The sequence below is a fragment of the Melopsittacus undulatus genome, chromosome 12 (genome assembly GCF_012275295.1).
Source record: "Melopsittacus undulatus isolate bMelUnd1 chromosome 12, bMelUnd1.mat.Z, whole genome shotgun sequence".
NCBI lineage: Eukaryota > Metazoa > Chordata > Aves > Psittaciformes > Psittaculidae > Melopsittacus > Melopsittacus undulatus.
Genome location: NC_047538.1, coordinates 2,832,882 through 2,850,871, shown reverse-complemented (window position 1 = coordinate 2,850,871; position 17,990 = coordinate 2,832,882). Strand labels below are relative to the sequence as shown.

Here is a 17,990-nt window from a genome sequence, read left to right as displayed (position 1 = left end):
TTGGCTTTCCCACCATCTCCTCCCCACAGCCACGATGCTGAGGGTCTTCCCACAGGATCCTTCCTGCCGCATCCCTCCCTTTACCAGGATGAATAAATAACCGAGTGTCCACGGGCTGAGGGCAGCAGAGCCAGGGCTGTGTTATCTGACAGCAATGGACATCTTGGGTGTCGCAAAGAGCGGTTGGTTGAGGGGGGGCCAGGGCGGCTGCTGCTGCCTCAGCTCCTTCTCCAGCCTCTTGAAGAGCTTCTTGGATGGTTTCCTGCGGCGCAGCCTGCGGAGGCAGCCGAGGAGGCCGTGGTCCAGGGCAGTCTGCAGTGAGGATGGGGTGAGAACAGGCATTGGGGGTGCCAAAGGGAGAGCAGAGCCGATGCCAAAGTGAGCCCTGCTCCCTCCATGGCTCCTGGACAAGGGCTTGCTCGGGTGGACCCAAAGGGATGATGCTGTCCCTCGTGTGCCCTATGCCCACCTACCTCCAGCACGAAGGCAGTGAAGAAGTTGAGGGCAGCAATCCCCAGCAGCAGCAGCTTGAAGTTCAAGTCATCGATGTCCTGCAGCTTCAGCAGGGTTTTGGGGAAGCCCAATGGGTAGAGGGTCAACCATATCATGAGGCCAAAGAGGAGAATGAGGACCACCAAGAACAGCACTGAGGGGGAGAAAGAAGAGGGCTGAGGAGCAGGATGAAGGTTTGATGTCTCTCTTCACCCTCATGACCATCATCACCCTCACCGTTGGTGTAGAGCGGCTCCCGGAATGGGTACCCCTTGGACATGGCGACGGCCAGGATGAGGTACTGGAAGCCCGTGACACAGAACAGGACCGTGTTCTCGTAGTTGGGCAGGTTTTGGGGAGCTGTCACCGTGCTGTTCAGTGGCACGTACCTGAGCCAGGCAGGGGACAAGGCAGAGGGTCAGCCAGGAGCCACGCAGCGTGGCCGGATGCATCCTTGATGCCAAAAGCAAGGCCAAACGCTTGGGCTCCGTTGTGATCCTTCCCATCACCAAACCCAGGTGAAGCTGGGTCCCTTACCAGCTCTGTGAGACAGTGATGAAGTAGCTGAGGACCTGCACGGTGATGAGCAGAGCTGTCTGCAGGAGGAGGCTGCCCAGCACGAGGACACTGATCAATGCCCCTTGGGGACGCTCCACTCCCAGCTCCGAGGCAGGACCAGTCCGACCCATCAGCACAGCCACTGTGGTGGTGATGATGAGGTCGAAGAAGAGGAACTGGAAATCACTCAGGTTGGTGTTGATCTGGGAAGCAGAAACCTCAGGGCTCAGTGTAGGGATAGGAAAGAGCCAGAATAAACCCCAAGTGGGATGAGGTGACCCGAAGGCATTTGAAGACTCACGGTGTAGAGCAGCAGGACGGACACAAACTGCACCAGGCTGTACAGGGCCATGTACTTAAAGACACCAAAGGAGGTGACCAGTGAGCACCTGCCCTCCCTGCAGGGATAGAGAGAGGCTGACCCACCAGGCACAGCATCCTTGCCATGAGCTGTCCCAAAGAGGGGTCGGAGGCACTCAGAAGGCCTCCCACCCTGGCTGTACCCCCCAACATGCGGGTCCCAGCAGCTCACCGGATCACAGTGGGCACACACTCGATGTTGGCCACATGGGAGGTAAAGGGTGAAGCCACTGATGCCTCTGCCTCCGACAGCGAGATGCCCACGTCAGCCGCCTTCAGAGCCCCACAGTCGTTGGCACCGTCCCCACACATCCCCACACAGTAGCTGTGGTGAGAAGGGATCAGGAGGGAATGGGGGAAAAGAGCTGGGGCTGCAAGACTGAAATCCCCAAGGATCAGCCCACATCTGGGAGAGGGCAGGATGTGACCTGCAGCTGCCAACAGCTTCTGCACTAAGCATAGGATCCTGGAACCCCAGCCTGGTTTGGGTTGGAAGGGACCTTAAAGCTCCTCCAGCTCCAACCCCTGCCATGGGCAGGGACCCCTTCCACTGGAGCAGCTGCTCCAAGCCCCTGTGTCCAACCTGGCCTTGAACACTGCCAGGGATGGGGCAGACACAGCTTCTCTGGGCACCCTGTGCCAGCGCCTCAGCACCCTCACAGGGAACAGCTTCTGCCTAAGAGCTCAGCTCAGTCTCCCCTCAGGCAGGTTCAAGCCATTCCCCTTGGCCTGTCCCTACAGGCCCTTGTCCCAAGCCCCTCTCCAGCTTTCCTGCAGCCCCTTCAGGCACTGGAGCTGCTCTCAGGTCTCCCCTTCAGGAGCCTTCTCTTGTCCAGGCTGCCCCAGCCCAGCTCTCTCAGCCTGGCTCCAGAGCAGAGCTGCTCCAGCCCTCGCAGCAGCTCCATGGCCTCCTCTGGCCTCGCTCCAGCAGCTCCAGGTCCCTCTTGTGCTGCTGCCCCAGAGCTGGATCAGGGCTGCAGGAGGGGTCTCCCCAGAGCACAGCAGAGGGGCAGGATCCCCTCCCTGAGCTGCTGCTAATCCCCTCTCCCTCCCTCCATGGGGGTACTCACTCGAGCTCCTGCAGGCTGCAAACCAGCTGAGTCTTCTGCTCGGGCAACATGCGGGCGAACACGGTGGCTTGGATGAGGATCTGCAATGAAGAGAACTCTCTGTTTGTACCACAGCATCCTCATCCCTGCCTGTCCTGAGCTTTGCCAGCTCAGCAGGGCAGAGGCATCTTGCACCAGCAAAGAACCCCCCCCATGGCACTCAGTTCTGGAGGGCTCCCAGCCATGGGACTCACCTTGGGCAGCAGCTCAGCAAAGTGCTCACAAAGCACAGCGAAGGATTTGCCGTTCAGGGCGAAGTGGCAGGACTGAGGCTGCAGGAAACATCCATCCCTTGGCTGGGACAGACCCTGCAAGGGAAAACAGCTCCTTTCCCACAGCTCCAGCCCCTGGGCAAGGCTCGGAACCAGCATCCTCAACGCGCATGGAGCAGGGGGTGAAGGAACTGTGGATAAAGCAGCGTCCCTTAAAGCTCCAGTTCACGCATATAAAGGATGGGATTTGGGATAAAGAGCTTATGGGAGCAAGCCCTGTGAGGTGCTGGGTGTGTTTGGAGCATCCGCTCCACCATGATGTGCTCATAGGGAGAAACAGGAGGAGGACGTCTTCTCCCAATGGAGGCGTTAAGAGGCAGACCCGCGGCTCTGAGGGATCAGGGCAGAGTCCCCTGATCACGGGCGCTGCCTCGGGACCCACCTCCGGCTGCTCCTCGCCCTGGGAATGCTCGGCCGGGATGAACTTGAGGGCCGCGGGTTGGTGGTGGCTGGGAGGGGAGGCGCTGATAAAGATCACCCGCTCCTTGGGCTCCACCATGCGGCAGCTCCGAGCCACGTTCATGGCCGTGAGCATGTTGTCTCCTAGCAGAGAGGGACGGGGCTCAGCACCCACCGGCAGCGATGCTGCACGGGGTCCTGCAGCCAACAGGAGCAGCGCAAACCTGCCACATCCCCCCTCCCAACCTCCGTGCTGGGGAGCCCTTTGCTTGCCGGTGTTACTGGGGGACAGCGTGTTCCTTACAGGCTGGGTGGGGAGTGGATGGAGCAGCCCCGAAGAGGAGGATTTGGGGGTGCCCCAGGCCTGGCAGTGTTCAAGGCTGGGCTTGGAGCAATCTACTCCAGTGGCAGGGGTTGGAGCTGGATGAGCTTTAAGGTCCCTTCAACCCAAACTAGGCTGGGATTCACGATTCCTGGTGGAGAACCCTTCACCCCTTGCAGCACACCAAGGGCTGACCATGTCCCATCTCTTCCCAAGCCCCATTCCCCCTGCAGGGTCACCTGTCACCATGATGGGGCGGATGTTGGCGTTCCGCAGGAGGTGAATCACGGGTGCAGACTCCGGCTTGAGCACGTTCTTCATGACGAGGAAGCCCAGGAAGCCCAGGCTGCTCTCCACAGCTTCCCTGGAGGATACAACAACCCCTTCAACACCATCTTCAACACAAGCATCAACTGCTATGAACAGCTAAAACCCAGGGTGGGTTTGGAAGGAATTCCCTGCATGCTGCTGGGATGGAGCAGACTTCAGAGCAATGAAACATTCCATGAAATGCTTGGAGAAACAAGGTCCAAATGGACAGAGAAGTCGCTGGCACCAACCTGGGGAGCTGCAGGGCCTCCTCGAACGTGGTCACTGAACTCAGGGGTTTGGAAGCCAGACCCAGGACCCGGAACCCATCCGTGGTGTAGTGCCGCAGCATCTGGGAGAAATCCATGGGCACTGCCAGCCATGAAGGGAAAACCAAGGTCAAGATTGCTCGTGGATGAATGCAGGGTTCAAGCTCCCAAAGGATTAAACAGCTTTGGATGCTCATCCAGTCCCCGTCTTCCAGCTCCTATTTGCTTCCCCCAACATGGCTGAAGGTCTCGAAGGTCCCTTCCAACCCTATCCATTCTATGGTTCTATGAAGCTAATCCAAAGCCCTGTGCGTATGGGGACTGCCCCACAGCATCACCAAGGAGAATTCCCTTTGGGGATGAGTAGCAGGGATGCAGATGGATGATGGCGCAGCAGGACCAGGGCAGTGACAGTGAAGCCCCATCTCCATCACATACCAGTCTCCTTCCTGCAGAGGCTGGCCACCATCTCCGGAGCACCCTTGACATAGACGTGGGCTGAGGCTTCACTAGGCAGCTTCACCAGGACACTCATCCTCTGCAAGGAGGAGGAGAAGGGGAACCTCCGGAGGATCCCCACAGGTAACTGGTGCTTCTGTGGAGAGGGAGAAGGTGTCAGGGCCAGGCAGGACCTTCTCTGGGGGTACAACCCGTCCAGGGGCTGCGGAGCACAACCACCCTTTGCTGTGTGGGGAACTGGAGCGTCTCTGCTCCATGGGATGTACCCTGTCCCGCGGCTGCTCTTCCTCAGGTGGAGGTTTCACCACAGCCAAGACCTTCATCCCAAACTGCTGGGAGGCAGGGAGCTCGCCTTCCTCCTCCTCCATCATCTCCAGGCGCTGAAACCAAGGCATGCTGAGATAGATGCTATCCATCCCATGGATGGTTTCAAACCCCCCTTCTCCTGCTGTGTCCCACCTCCTTCTTTCCAGACAGGCACCTTGCCCATCACTTTGCTTACCCAGCCAGTAGACTCCAACATCTTGAGGTCCACAGGGTCCCCGATGGGCTGCGCCCTTAGCACCGAGACCGTGTGGCAAGTGGCCAGTGAGTAGAGCAAGGGACCAGCAGGCAGGCAGCGGGGCTCATGGACGATGGGCATGAAGTGGTTGTTCTCCAGTGGAACCACCCCCCACACATCCAGCCCTTCCTCCGTGAGGGTTCCTGTCTGTGAGGATGAGGATGGAAGGGTCCACAGCAGCCCCTGGAGACGGGAACGCCGGTCCCATGGTGGTGATGCTCAAGCCTCACCTTGTCGAAGCAAACCAGACGGATCTTCCCGCAGAGGTTGATCCGGGGAGGGCTGATGCAGAAGATGCCCTGTTTCTTCAGCCTGTTCTGGGCATAGATGGTGCCCACGGTCATGGCAGCCGGGAGAGCCGGGGGCACGATGACAGTGACGAGGTCGAGGGCACGGATGATGATTTGCCCCATGGGGACCTGGTAGGTGAGGAGGAGGAGGAGGAGGGGTGGGCATCCTGACAGTGCTCACCCATCTCCAGACACATCTGCTGATGGTCCCAGGGTGCTCCAGGACGCCCAAGCCCCCACAGTCCTACCTGGTTTTTAACCAAGATGAAGATGCTGTAGAGCGTGCCGATAAAAGCTGTGCAGGAGGAGGGAGGAGAATGGGCTTGGTTACAAAGCAAAGCAGATGAAGGGGGAGTTCACCCATGGCAGAGGAGTTTGGCTGCTCCTGGCCGAGCCTCTGTGTTCAACCTACCCAGGACAGCGAGGAACAGGACAAACTTCACAGCATCCTTGTAGAACTTGAAGCTCACGGGTTTGGGGTAGAGGATGGAGCTGATGAGATCCCCTTTGGCTGTGCAGAACCCTGTGGGAGAAGGGCAGGAAGTAACCATGGGCAAAGGCATGGAATAGAACAATGGAATCATAGAATCAGCTGGGTTGGACAAGACCTTTAAGCTAATCCTGCCCAACCACTGCCCAGCACTGCCAAGGCCTTCCCTAGCCCATGGCACTGAGGCCTCGTCTCCATGTGTGAACCCTTGCAGGGCTGGTGACTGCAGCCCTGCCCTGGGCAGCCTGTTCCAATGCCTGAGCACCCTCTGGGGCAGGAATTGTTCCTCAGCTGCATCTAAACCTGCCCTGGTGCAGCTTGAGGCCGTTTCCTCTTGTCCCATCCCTTGTTCCTTGGGAGCCCAGCCCCTCCTGGCTCCATCCTCCTGTCAGGCACTTGTAGGGAGCCATCAGGTCCCCCCTGAGCCTTCTCTTCTCCATCTGAATCCCCCAGGTCCCTCAGCCGTTCCCCATCACACCTGGGCTCCAGGCCCTGCACCAGCTCCATTGCCCTTCTCTGGACCTTAAAGTCCCTGTTTCAAAGGATGCAGCTTAATCCCGGCTTTATCCCTTAATCCCTTACCTGTGCGGGTCACCACAGCCAGCACTTCCCTGCCCACATAGGACTTGGCTTGGATGACCTGTGTCCCACAGAACAACGTGTGCCGCCTGTGCTCCTCGGGGGAATAGATGGTGCTGCCAGCTGGGAGAGGGGTCTTCATCACTGGCACGCTCTCCCCTGCAGGAGGAACACCATGGAGGGAAGAGGGACATCATAGAGGGAGGAGGAACATCATGGAAGGGAGAAAGAACATCATGGAGGGAGAAGGAACATCATGGAAGGGAGGAGGAACATCATGGAGGGAGGAGGAAGGCCATGGAGGGAGGAGGAACATCATGGAAGGGAGAAGGAACATCATGGAAGGGAGAAGGAACATCATGGAGGAAGGAGGAACATAATGGAAGGGAGGAGGAACATCATGGAGGGAGAAGGAACATCATGGACAGAGGAGGAACATCATAGGAGGAGGTTTATCACCCTGGGGGGGTGTGTCAGGATCCAACCAGCCTGCATGGGAAAGGGATGGAGGAGGACACAAGGAGATGCAGGGTTTGCTCCGTGTCCCCATCCCCAGCTCTCACCCGTCAGCATGCTCTCATTGACCATGCACTCGCCCGTCAGCAGCGCAGCATCGCAGGGGACCAGCATCCCATCCGCAGGCAGGCTGATGCAGTCGCCCGGCACCAGGTCTGCAGAGCTCACCACCATCTCCTCTGGAAGAGAGCATGGAGTGCTCAGACACCGTTGGGAAAAGGACTTGGAGGGGGGGTGGGATTAGGGAAAACTGGGACCTAATGGAAGTTGGAGCCTTAAGGAGACTTTATAAGGGTGAAACAGAGCTGCTGCTTCCAGGGTGCTGGCACGCGCAGTATCTGCTCCACTACAGCTCTGCAGGCAATGCAAGCTGCCACCTTAGCACATGCTGAGAGGAGTAATGGAGGGTGGAGGGGAGACCCCACAGCCAGGCTCTGTTGTAATCCCTGCAGGAATGGGAACCAGATGGTACCATGCAGCTGACAAACCACAGAGCAGCTGTCCTGGAATGAACCTGGAATGGTTTCAGTTGGAAGGGTCCTTAAAGCTCCTCCAGCTCCAACCCCTGCCACGGGCAGGGACCCCTTCCACTGGAGCAGCTGCTCCAAGCCCCTGTGTCCAACCTGGCCTTCAACACTGCCAGGGATGGGGCAGCCACAGCTTCTCTGGGCACCCTGTGCCAGCGCCTCAGCACCCTCACAGGGAACAGCTTGTGCCTAAGAGCTCATCTCAGTCTCCCCTGCTCGGGCAGGTTCAAGCCATTCCCCTTGGCCTGTCCCTGCAGGCCCTTGTCCCAAGCCCCTCTTCAGTGGTTACAGTCTGGCTGCCTGTTGCTCCAGGCTGGTTTCACGCTCCGTGTGCTATCACTGACCCTCCTCCTGTCACAAACTTGCCTTTTGTACAAGAAACCCCTTCATCTGAAGCCCTTTTTGTGTAAATATCCAAAGATTTGAAGAACTGAAATAAGGGACTTGGTGACGCTGCCACTGCAGGTCCCAACAGGTTGGTTGAATACCCCCTCTGACACAGTGGGCTGTCCAGTAGGATCCCCAGACCAGGATGTGGGCAGACTGGGACACTGACAGGCTGATCCAACACAAAGGGTTAAAGGAACCCCTTTTAACAGGTCTCACATCATCCCCATCCCATATCCATGCCGGGAGCCCTCACTCATTGCAGGCATCACACTCACCTCCACCAGAGCGATGCACTCGGACACCCACTGACATCTTGGCCATGTTCTGCAGTGTGGTGCTTTGCTGCAAGGGAGGGAGCAGTCAGCTCAGAAAGCACAGCAAAGCATCCATAAACCAGGTCTGGAAGGCTCAGGATCACAGAGGAAGGACAAGGAAACCTGCTGCACCACTGGGAACATGGGCTGTCCTCACCCAGCTGGGCTCAGAGGGAGTTCAGCATCAGCACAGAGGTCAACCAGCAGCAGTGAACAGGTTGTTTCACCAGAGCTGCTGGTCCCAAATAAGCCCAGCACCAACCTTCCTTGTCTCATAGAGGGACAGTCCTAAGGAGATGGTGGAGATGAGGAAGATGCAGGCGGCGTAGTAGTAGTAGGCGTCACAGACCCACAGCACGATGCTGAACACTTGGAAGATGTAGAAGGGATTGAGAACCTAGACAGGAACAAGGAGGGTGAGAAGGGTTTGGGAGAAGAGCTTCCTCCAGCTCATTGTTGAAGGAGGGGATCCTGCCCCTCTGCCCTGCTCTGGTGAGACCCCACTTGCAGCCCTGTGTGCAGTAAGGACATGGAGCTGTTGGAGCAAGGCCAGAGGAGGCCATGAGGATGCTCAGGGGCTGGAGCAGCTCCTGTATGGAGACAGGGTGAGAACATTGGGGCTGTTCAGCCTGGAGAAGCTGTGTGGAGACCTCAGAGCAGCTTCCAGTGTCTGAAGGGGGCTACAAGGATGCTGGAGAGGAGCTTTTCATCAGGGACTGGAGCGATAGGACAAGGGGTGATGGGTTCAAACTGAAACAGGGGAAGTTCAGGTTGGAGATAAGGCAGAAGCTGTTCCCTGGGAGGGTGCTGAGGTGCTGGCACAGGGTGCCCAGAGAAGCTGTGGCTGCCCCATCCCTGGCAGTGTTCAAGGCCAGGTTGGACACAGGGCTTGGAGCAGCTGCTCCAGTGGAAGGGATCCCTGCCCGTGGCAGGGGTTGGAGCTGCGGGAGCTTTAAGGCCCCTTCCAACCCAAACCAGGCTGGATTCCATGATTCTGTGATTGTGAGACTCCCCAGCTCCTTGAGGACCAGCTGCTGATGCAGAGGAGCAGCTGGCCCTCCCCTGAGGATGCACTAGCTGACTGCTTGCAAACCCTCCATCCTCCCTGGCCTGGTTTATGATCGGTACTCCTGAGGATGCTCAGCCACCTCTGCAGCCATCTGGGATGCTCCTGTCTGAGCTAAGAGGCCAGATGGGTCCCCTCCACCAGCTCTGCCTTCTCTGATCTCCTCCCTACCCAAAAGGAAGGGCCTGCAAAGCACTGGCAGGGAGGGACCTGGAGCAGGATCTGCCCTGGGACAAGAGGCCCTTTGGAAGCACTGTGGATGCACACACACCTCCTCCACCAACAGCCTCGCATAGGACTTGACCGGCACCTCGATGAGGTTTGCTCCATAGATCTTCCTTCTGCATAGGGGACAGGAAAGCAAATCCATGCTAGGGAAAAGCTGCATTTCCGTCCTGAGGGACTCACACTGTCTGGAGCTTGGTTACATGGAGAAGCCAAGCCAGGGCAATCCAGCCCTCTTCTGCTTTGAGGTCTGCATGCAGGCTGAATCCAGGCTCCAGGATTTGCTGGCCCCTGGAAAAGCCTCATCCATGCTCCCCACATGGCCCATGGAGCTGGTAGATCCCTACCTGGTGTTGTGGTCCTGTTGGCTGAGCCCAGCCTGTGAGAGGTGCAGATCTGCGCAGGTCCAGCCTTCATCCAAGATGCTGGCAAGCACCAGGGGAAAGGAAAACAGGGAAACGGAGTCAAAATCAGCAGGAGCCTGGCCCAGAGACACAAACACCATGTCCAAGTCCTTGCTGACAGAAAAGAACCCTTTGGGAAAGGGAGAGGATCTTGTTCCTCTGCCCCTGCTGCAGCGTGCGGGTGCCAAGGAGCAGGAACAAAAGGGCACAGTTCGGAGAGGAGCATCCAGCACGGGGCAGCTGCCAAAGGGCTTTGCCTGGTTTCCTCTACCCATAAAGCCAGGCAGCACCAACAACCGGGGAACAGCAGCAGCTTCCTTGACCCAGCACCCCGGGATGGTCGCCAAAGGCTCTGCAGTGCAGAGAAAACTCCAGCTCCAGTGGTTGTGTGACCTCCCGATGGGTCAGGACCGCATGGAGGGGGATGAGGGGCCAAAGAGAGCAGCAGAGAGATCACAGAATCCCAGATTCATTTGGGCTGGAAAAGACCTTAACCCCTTGTCCTATCGCTCCAGTCCCTGATGAAGAGTCCCTCTCCAGCATCCCAACCTTGATGTAAGGAGTTTTACTGTGGCAAAGGGGACAGAGGAGTACCTGACTTTGCAGTACATCTGCCGCCGCTCGATCCAGACATAGCGCATGCCCTCGAAGAGGTAGTACCGCAGGATGTTCTTCTGAGCAGGGAAGGATACGAGCACATGAGAAGAAGGCAGGACACAAGGGAGAGGAATTGCAAAGCAGAGGTGGGAAGGGTCACAGGTGTTACCTCTTCCTTCTCATGGAGCCGGATGGTGTCCCGGCTCTCCTCCTCTTCCGACACACCAATAGCGATGCTGGTCCTGCGGTCCTCCAGCCTGGCCCCGGGGTGATGCTCCAGGCTGCTTGGGATGGAAAACAAGGGTCAGGCTTTCCCCATCCCACCAGGTCTGCTGTAAATGGCGCCTGCTCTCTGGAAGCTAAATGCAGATGTGAGCCCCTTGCTGTGTCCAGATGTGAGCCCAACTCACCTGCCCTCACCCAACGCCTCTGTGTACACACGGGTGGTGAAGCACTGTCCGAATTTGTCCTGCAACAAAGGCACAGGGGCTGAGCAGAGGGAATGGGGGAGCTCCCCATGGATCCCCCCTGCTCCTGCAAACAGGAATAGCATCCCAGGTAAGTAGCCCCATTCCCAGATGCTGAATGGGCTGCAGGGACAATAAAGAGAATCACAAAGCCAGGCTGGTGGCTGTGGAAAGCAGGAAGGAACAAGCCCAAGGACATCCTGGGAAGCCAACAGCAGAGCCCAACCCCAGACCTTCCCAGGACTTACTCTGATGATGACCCAGTCGGCCTGGCTGAGGGCACAGGGTTTGCACTTCACCTGCACCTCCAGGCTTGGCTTCCAATGGAAAAGGACGAGGAGCAGCCCTGCTGTCAGCACAGAGCCAATGTGGCACAGGGCCACCCGCCATGACTTGGTCTGGTAGCCCGTGACCTCCTGGAAGAAAGGAGGAGACCTATATGGGAATGCTTGCTCCTAAAACAAGCATGAAGGTCAGCAAAGCATCTGCATCCTGCACTGATGGAAGCCCTGAGTCCTGGCATGGTTTAACACCAGGCAGGGGACAGCAAAGCAAATTTGGGGCTGAAAAACCATTGTCTTGTGCCGGTGTTGGACAGGCCAAGGGGAATGGCTTTAACCTGCCAGAGGGGAGACTGAGATGAGCTCTTAGGCACAAGCAATTCTTGGACAGGGCTCGGAGCAAGTGGAAGGGGTCCCTGCCCATGGCAGGGGTTGGAGCTGGAGGAGTTTCAGGTCCCTTTAACCCAAACCAGGTTGGGATCCTATGCTAACCCCCAGTTTTTGTGCCAGCCCAGCACGACGCTGCCTCCCTCCCCACACCTACCATGTGGGATGTGTCCGTGTCCGTCTGCAGCGTCCCGTATCCCGGCCGCTGGCTCCCCAGCAGCCTGCTGCTGTCTGCAAAGCCAAAGAACACAGGAGTTGGGGAATAAAGACTGCTGATCCCAGGGGTTGTTTAGGAGCTGCCGCGGTGATGGGCTCCCGGCTGCAGCAATGACATCCCTGGATCAATCCCAGGAGGTGGCTGGGCTCAGTGTCCCCTCTTCCATTCGCACTCCCGGCAAAGCTGCTTTGGGAAGGGGATGCTGTGGGCATGGGGCACCCCAGGACCTCCCAGTCACCTGCCTGTGGCACGTGATGGTCACACGAACGATGTCAAAGGAGCCCAAGGAGAACAGCTGGCACAAGCCCAGCAGCTTAGCAGCCATTGGAAGGGAGCGGGGCTGGTCCAGAGCCAGGCCAAGTGCAGGGAGAGCTCTCTCAGGCGCTTTTCATGCTTGTTTGCTCCTTGTGTTCCTCCCTGCATGGAGGAGGGGGCCACAACATTGGTGTTTTCCAGTTTTAAGGATGTCCAGTGTGGCTCAGCACCTCCAATTCCTGCTGATCCCCAGCCTGGGAGATGGGGATTGCTGGAGGCATCGCCATCATCACACTGGTTTGGGTTGGAAAGGACCTTAAGTGCATCCAGTTCCAACTCCCTGCCACAGGAAGGGATTATCCCAGGTGGATTTTAATCATTACTCTCCATGCCACAAAGCTGAACTTGCTCATTATCCCTATATCCACATGGGATTACGAGCTGCGGCGTCCCAGCTCTGGGATCTTAAAGCAGCAGCAGGGAGATAACACGTGGCACAAACACCAACCCAGGAGCGAGCTCCCAGCCCTGGAGCATGCGGATCACTTCCTGGTTGGGGCAGGTTCTTGTTTCCAGGAGGTCACTGGATTAACCAGTTACATGCCGGGTGGGAGCTGTGCTGGGAAAATCCACCTGGATGGGTGGATTTAAGCTTAACAAGGGAGATTCAGGTTGGAGATAAGGCAGAAGCTGTTCCCTGTGAGGGTGCTGAGGCGCTGGCACAGGGTGCCCAGAGAAGCTGTGGCTGCCCCATCCCTGGCAGTGTTCAAGGCCAGGTTGGACACAGGGGCTTGGAGCAGCTGCTCCAGTGGAAGGGGTCCCTGCCCGTGGCAGGGGTTGGAGCTGCGGGAGCTTTAAGGTCCCTTCCAACCCAAACCATTCCATGATTCCAAGATCCAAGCACAGCCACGTCTCCACCTGCACTCACACTTTAAGACCTTACAAGCAGCAACGCTTTAGGAGGAGTCGCAGCCGCAGCCGGCTCCATCCTTGCACCATCCCATCGCCATCAGGCTCCTCACCTCCTGCTCCCATCCCGGCTGCTCCCCAGAGCACAGCAAGCGAGATAGGGCTGTTGCCTTGACTCACCCCACCGGCTGCACCGGAGCCGTCACGGCTGGGATGGGATGGGATGCGGGGATGGGATCCGTGCAGCCGGGCAGCACCCGGGCAGAGCACGCCGGAGCTGTGCCACCGGTTTGAATCCTGGAGCAGAGGCCACACCTCGTGGGCAAACACAGCGCAGGGCACCTGCTGTGCCTCTATGGAGAGCCCTGGGACAAGACGTGCTGCTCCCTCGGCTGCTAAGCAGGGATCAAGAGGGATACAACAACCAGGAGTGGGTGTAAAGGGAAGAGGGGAGCCGAGAATTGGAATTGCTGCAGAGGGACCTTCATCAGCGTGTGCAAGGACAGGCCAAGGGGAATGGCTTTAACCTGCCGGAGGGGAGACTGAGATGAGCTCTTAGGCACAAGCTCTTCCCTGTGATTCAGCCTGGGATTCTGTGATGCCCTCCCATTTAGCACATGTCCTGGCATCCAAGCAGAGCTGGAAACCTTGAGACCACACATTCCATGGCACTGAACACCTCCTGCAAAGCAGCCCCAGGCCAGGACCATTTGTGAACACCAGCGCTGGTCCCTACCCCAGGGTTCTGCCCCCAGCAGATGTGTGCTGGTCGCAGAGACCTTCTCCACAGGCTCCCTTTGCAGCCACAGACCTTTACAAACATCTTTCTTGAAGCAAACAAACCCCAAAAGGACTCCCAGATCTCCCTGTGCTCTTCTGTTCCCAGCTGGATGCTCCATAATGAGCAGTGTTATCCATCCATCCATCCATCCATCCATCCACCCACCATTTATTCATCCATCCATCCATCCATCCATCCATCCATCCATCCTTCATTCTCCCTTCATCCTTCTCCATCCCTCCATCCACATGGTGCTGTCTGATCAATGGGATGGGGTTGGCAGGGTCAATCTGGGCCCTTGGAGACACAGAAAAGGAAGGAAGGGGGGATGGGGAAAGGAGCAGGGTGCTTGGATCCTGTAGGGCAACAGGAGGAACTTCCAGAGCAGCCTTCAGGCTTTCCTCTGGGATGGGAGACGTCATGGACAGCGGCATGCCCAGACCCAGTGAGGGCTGGGATCCTCCTGCCCTTCCCACCCAGCCAGTATCAGCTCATCCACATGAGCCAAGCGGTGAGAACATGCTGGAGCCGGAGCAAACATGTTCCACCAGGAGGTCTGGTCCTACCCGGACCTGGCAGCAGCCGCCAGCAGGAACAGCCCAAGGCTGGGAGAAACAAAAGGAGACGGCTCCATTCCAGGTGGGGATGTGGAATAGGGAGATTCGGGCTCTGCCGTCACCGGTAATCCCAGGGGAATCGTGCTCATGCATCCAGCCCTGGAGATGGGTGAGGGAATCAAGTCCTTGTAGGCAAAGAGCTCACCCAGCAGTTCTGCTCACCTCAGACTGGTTCCTGGCTGGATTTGCAGGGAATCATAAACTCATAGAAAGGTTTGTGCTGGAAGGGACCTTAAAGCTGATCCAGCTCCAACCCCTGCCACAGGCAGGGACCCCTTCCACTGGAGCAGCTGCTCCAAGCCCCTGTGTCCAACCTGGCCTTCAACACTGCCAGGGATGGGGCAGCCACAGCTTCTCTGGGCACCCTGTGCCAGCACCTCAGCACCCTCACAGGGAATAGCTTCTGCCTTATCTCCAACCTGAACTTGCCCTGTTTCAGTTTGAACCCATCACCCCTTGTCCTATCCCTACAGTCCCTGATGAAGGTGGTGGCACAGCCAGCATTTGCTTCACCACACGCTGACACCACTGGCTAAGGCAATGGTCAATTGCCTAATGGGGTCAAACCCTTCCAGCAAGGCAGGTTTCTGCCCCACGCTGGGCAGGGATCACACTGCCCTCTCTTAACCCAGGCTTGCAGGAACAACCTGTATGGCACAAGCCAGAGAGAAGTTCCCAGTGCTTCGGGAGCATCCTTGCTCGGCAACCATTGGCCACGCAGCAAGAGGTTGTTTAGAGCCAAACCCCACGTTTTCCCCATATCTTGGTTAAATAAAGGGCTCTATCACACTGAGGGAGAGGAGGGATGTGCTCCTTGCAGCCCAGCACCCCTGTTTTGGGGTGTTAAGGCAGGATTAGTGTATCTCCTACCCCTGGAGACAGCATCCGTGGCTGGCAGGTGCCTCTTTGAGAAACCTGGAGAGGGGCTTTGGACAACACATAGTGTTGCTATGCTGTGGATGTGAAGCAAAAGATGGGGCCAAGGGGGTCTGAGGGGCTGGAAGTGGGGTGGACACACTGGCAGCAACCATGGTGGCAGGGACCACAGCCATGGCACAGCCAGGCACCCCAGGAGCTCTGCAATGGGTGCTGCCCTCTTCCCTTTCCTGCCACAAAGCTCTTCCTTTCTCATTCAGACGCTCCTCCATGTCAACCAGGGCAAATTCAAAAGGAAACAAGAAGGTGGGGAGGGCTGCACTGGTTCTACATGGAATGAGAAATGCCACAGACACAAGGATGCTTTCTCCAGCTCAACACTGCATTCCCCAGCCTCTTCTGAACACCTGGATGCATTCTCCCCACCTTCCAAAGGGTCTTTTGGCTGTAAAGCCAAGCCACAGCCGGCCCAGACACTGACTGAGACTTCACTCACCCGACATTGCATTACGTCCGTTCCCGACGGGAGACAACCCCGGGATGCTCGGCTCGCAGGGTCAGCCAGGCAGCGTGGTCCTTTGTAACCTCAATATCCACCTTGTCCGCACGATGATCCCACCAAAGGCTCCTCTGCTCCAGCTGCAGATCCCAGCGAGCTCGCAGGATCCCTAACACCGCGTGGGAATAACCTGCTGGCAGGGAAGCAGCTCCCGCTGTGCCGCAGGGATCCAGCCGCAGCCTTTCGGAGCATCCGAAAGCGTCACTTTGGGTTTCGTTTCCCTACGTTCTGGGTGGATTCATCAGCAGGAGCCTCTCCACATGGTCCCATGGAGCGGTGCCGGCCGGAGCAGGGCTGAGCGCCAGTGTCCCGATGGGATGTGAAGCCAAACCGGTTCTGCAGTAAGAAAGCACCCATTAAAGGCAGCAGCTCCCCCATAATGACACAAGCCCAGAATCCGGATCCGCGCTTGCCAGACCCGCAGCACCCCAGCGTGCGCTAAAGGCTCCTCGGGGGTGATGCTGCTCCCCTCTCTTCGCTCTGACCCCCCTCCAAAATCCATGAGGGGGGTGCGTGTGTGTGCGCAGCCCGCTCTGCACCATCCCCACCTTCTCCCCGTGCTGCAAAATAGGGCGAAATAGGGGAAAAAAAAGGGCAAAATAACGCCAAATAAGAGTGAAGGTGCGCTCCTCCCTTGCATTCTAATGCAAGCCCCAACCCGCACAGCAAAGTGCAACCCCAGAGCCACGCACGATGCGCGAACCCCTATGTGGCAAGCGGGGGGGGGGGTCCCTGCACCCCTTCTGCACCCCCAAACACCCGGAGTGGACCCCCCCCCCCGACCTGCGCTCATGGCGGGCGGACACGGGCGGGAGCCCCGGAAGGGAGGAGCATGGGGGATGCTGGGACTTGTAGTCACTGACGCCCCCCCCCAAAGCGAAGCAGCATCCCAACATAACCTGTTAGGGTTTTGCTCCTCGTATCTTGCAAGGAAAGGCAAAGGGCCGCACCCCAAAAAGTGCTTTTAAACCCCACATCCTGCAAGGAAATGCACCAGGCTCCACACCCCAAAAAAGGGCTTGCACCCCCCCCATAACCTGCAAGGAAATGCACTGGCTCTGCCCCACCAAAAGGGCTTTGTACCCCCACATCTTGCAAAGAAATGCACTGGCTCTGCCCCCCCAAAGGGGTTTTCACCCCCATATCCTGCAAAGAAAGGCAAAAGGCTGCCCCACAAAGCGTGCTTTGTAACCCACATCTTGCAAGGAAATGCACTGGCTCTGCCCCCCAAATAAGGCTTTGCACCCCCATATCCTGCAAGGAAAAACAATGGGCTCTGTACCCCTAAAGGAGGCTTGCACCCCCACATGATTCCCCCCAAAAGGGGGTTTGCAGCCCCCCCCGTTTTCTCTTCACTCATTTGCACACTGGGGAAGGGTTTCCTCCTGGAAAGCTGCTCCAAGGGGGATTCTGAAGCCACGAACTGGGCTCAACCCCACACTGCTCCCGTAGAGCAGAGCACAACCCTCCCAGCCACAGCTCTGCTTTGTGGGGCTCCAACCACTGCAATCCCAATGCTATAAGCAGGGCTGCTCTGACCCCCTCACCCCAAATGCAACTGCACCCCCATCCCCATCCCCGCACCAAGGAGCTTTGGTTTCTGTGCCAGGAAGTGAGATAAAGCCAATGTTTTCCCTGGCTCTTCCAGTTCCAACCCCTGCCAAGGGCAGGGACACTTGCGCTGGAGCAGTTTGCTCCGACACTGAAGACACAGAAAAGATGGGCAATTCAGTGACACAGAATTGCAGCCCCCAAGTATTCCTACCACTGAATATTAAGGCAGCAACATCAGCTCAGCTTCCTGAGGCAGCCAGGAGGTTCCATTGCGGTGGGATAGCTAACTATAGGGAAAAACCCTGGTCATTTGGGGATTAAGCCTTGGAGACAGCTTCTTCTGCTACTTGTGTCTTCAGCTGCTGCTCACTGGCAGCATCGTGGTGAGCACTGCGCATCTCAGAAGCAGCATCATGACATTTCCAGAAGTATTTACTCCATCTAGATATAAATTTTATCTATTAGAGAGCAAAACACAGCACTTCCCTTCTCTCCACCCCCCTAAGACCAAAAACTGCTGCTCCAAGCCACAACCCACCCTGAGCATCACAAGTTGGGGCAATCAGGAGCTACAAACC

At 57.5% G+C, this 17,990-nt stretch overlaps 1 protein-coding gene across 6 annotated transcripts; it reads right to left on the bottom strand.

Moving 5' to 3' along the window:
• Positions 1 to 17,762, bottom strand: ATP13A2 (ATPase cation transporting 13A2). Of its 6 annotated transcripts, none has more exons than XM_034068134.1 (30): positions 17,624 to 17,762; positions 15,796 to 16,194; positions 11,802 to 11,875; positions 11,225 to 11,392; positions 10,920 to 10,978; positions 10,679 to 10,793; positions 10,507 to 10,586; positions 9,856 to 9,933; positions 9,555 to 9,624; positions 8,480 to 8,614; positions 8,179 to 8,245; positions 7,034 to 7,165; positions 6,474 to 6,629; positions 5,814 to 5,924; positions 5,650 to 5,696; positions 5,342 to 5,530; positions 5,052 to 5,258; positions 4,816 to 4,929; positions 4,529 to 4,685; positions 4,073 to 4,193; positions 3,752 to 3,876; positions 3,174 to 3,334; positions 2,714 to 2,827; positions 2,481 to 2,560; positions 1,583 to 1,735; positions 1,352 to 1,448; positions 1,030 to 1,253; positions 730 to 881; positions 474 to 646; positions 1 to 312 (listed from the first exon to the last, which is right to left on the bottom strand). In XM_034068134.1, exons 2-30 carry the CDS (start codon positions 15,800 to 15,802, stop codon positions 142 to 144), a joined length of 3,537 nt encoding a protein of 1,178 aa, XP_033924025.1. In that variant the 5' UTR covers positions 15,803 to 16,194; positions 17,624 to 17,762; the 3' UTR covers positions 1 to 141. The 6 variants fall into 6 exon arrangements, 5 of the variants coding, with proteins under 5 accessions (XP_033924025.1, XP_033924024.1, XP_033924027.1 ...); XM_034068133.1 differs by lacking the exon at positions 17,624 to 17,762 and adding an exon at positions 16,642 to 16,675; XM_034068136.1 differs by lacking the exon at positions 17,624 to 17,762 and having other exon boundaries at positions 15,796 to 15,988; positions 16,084 to 16,575.
• Between the last annotated feature and the right edge of the window lie 228 nt (positions 17,763 to 17,990).

Bases quoted from the DNA above. Each gene is read 5' to 3' on its own strand.
- ATP13A2 (XM_034068134.1), bottom strand. The intron at 10,979-11,224 runs GTAAGTCCTGGG...CCTTTGTTGCAG, and splicing joins CCGACTGGGTCATCATCAGA to GACAAATTCGGACAGTGCTT. The intron at 647-729 runs GTGAGGGTGATG...TCTCCCCCTCAG, and splicing joins GGAGCCGCTCTACACCAACG to TGCTGTTCTTGGTGGTCCTC.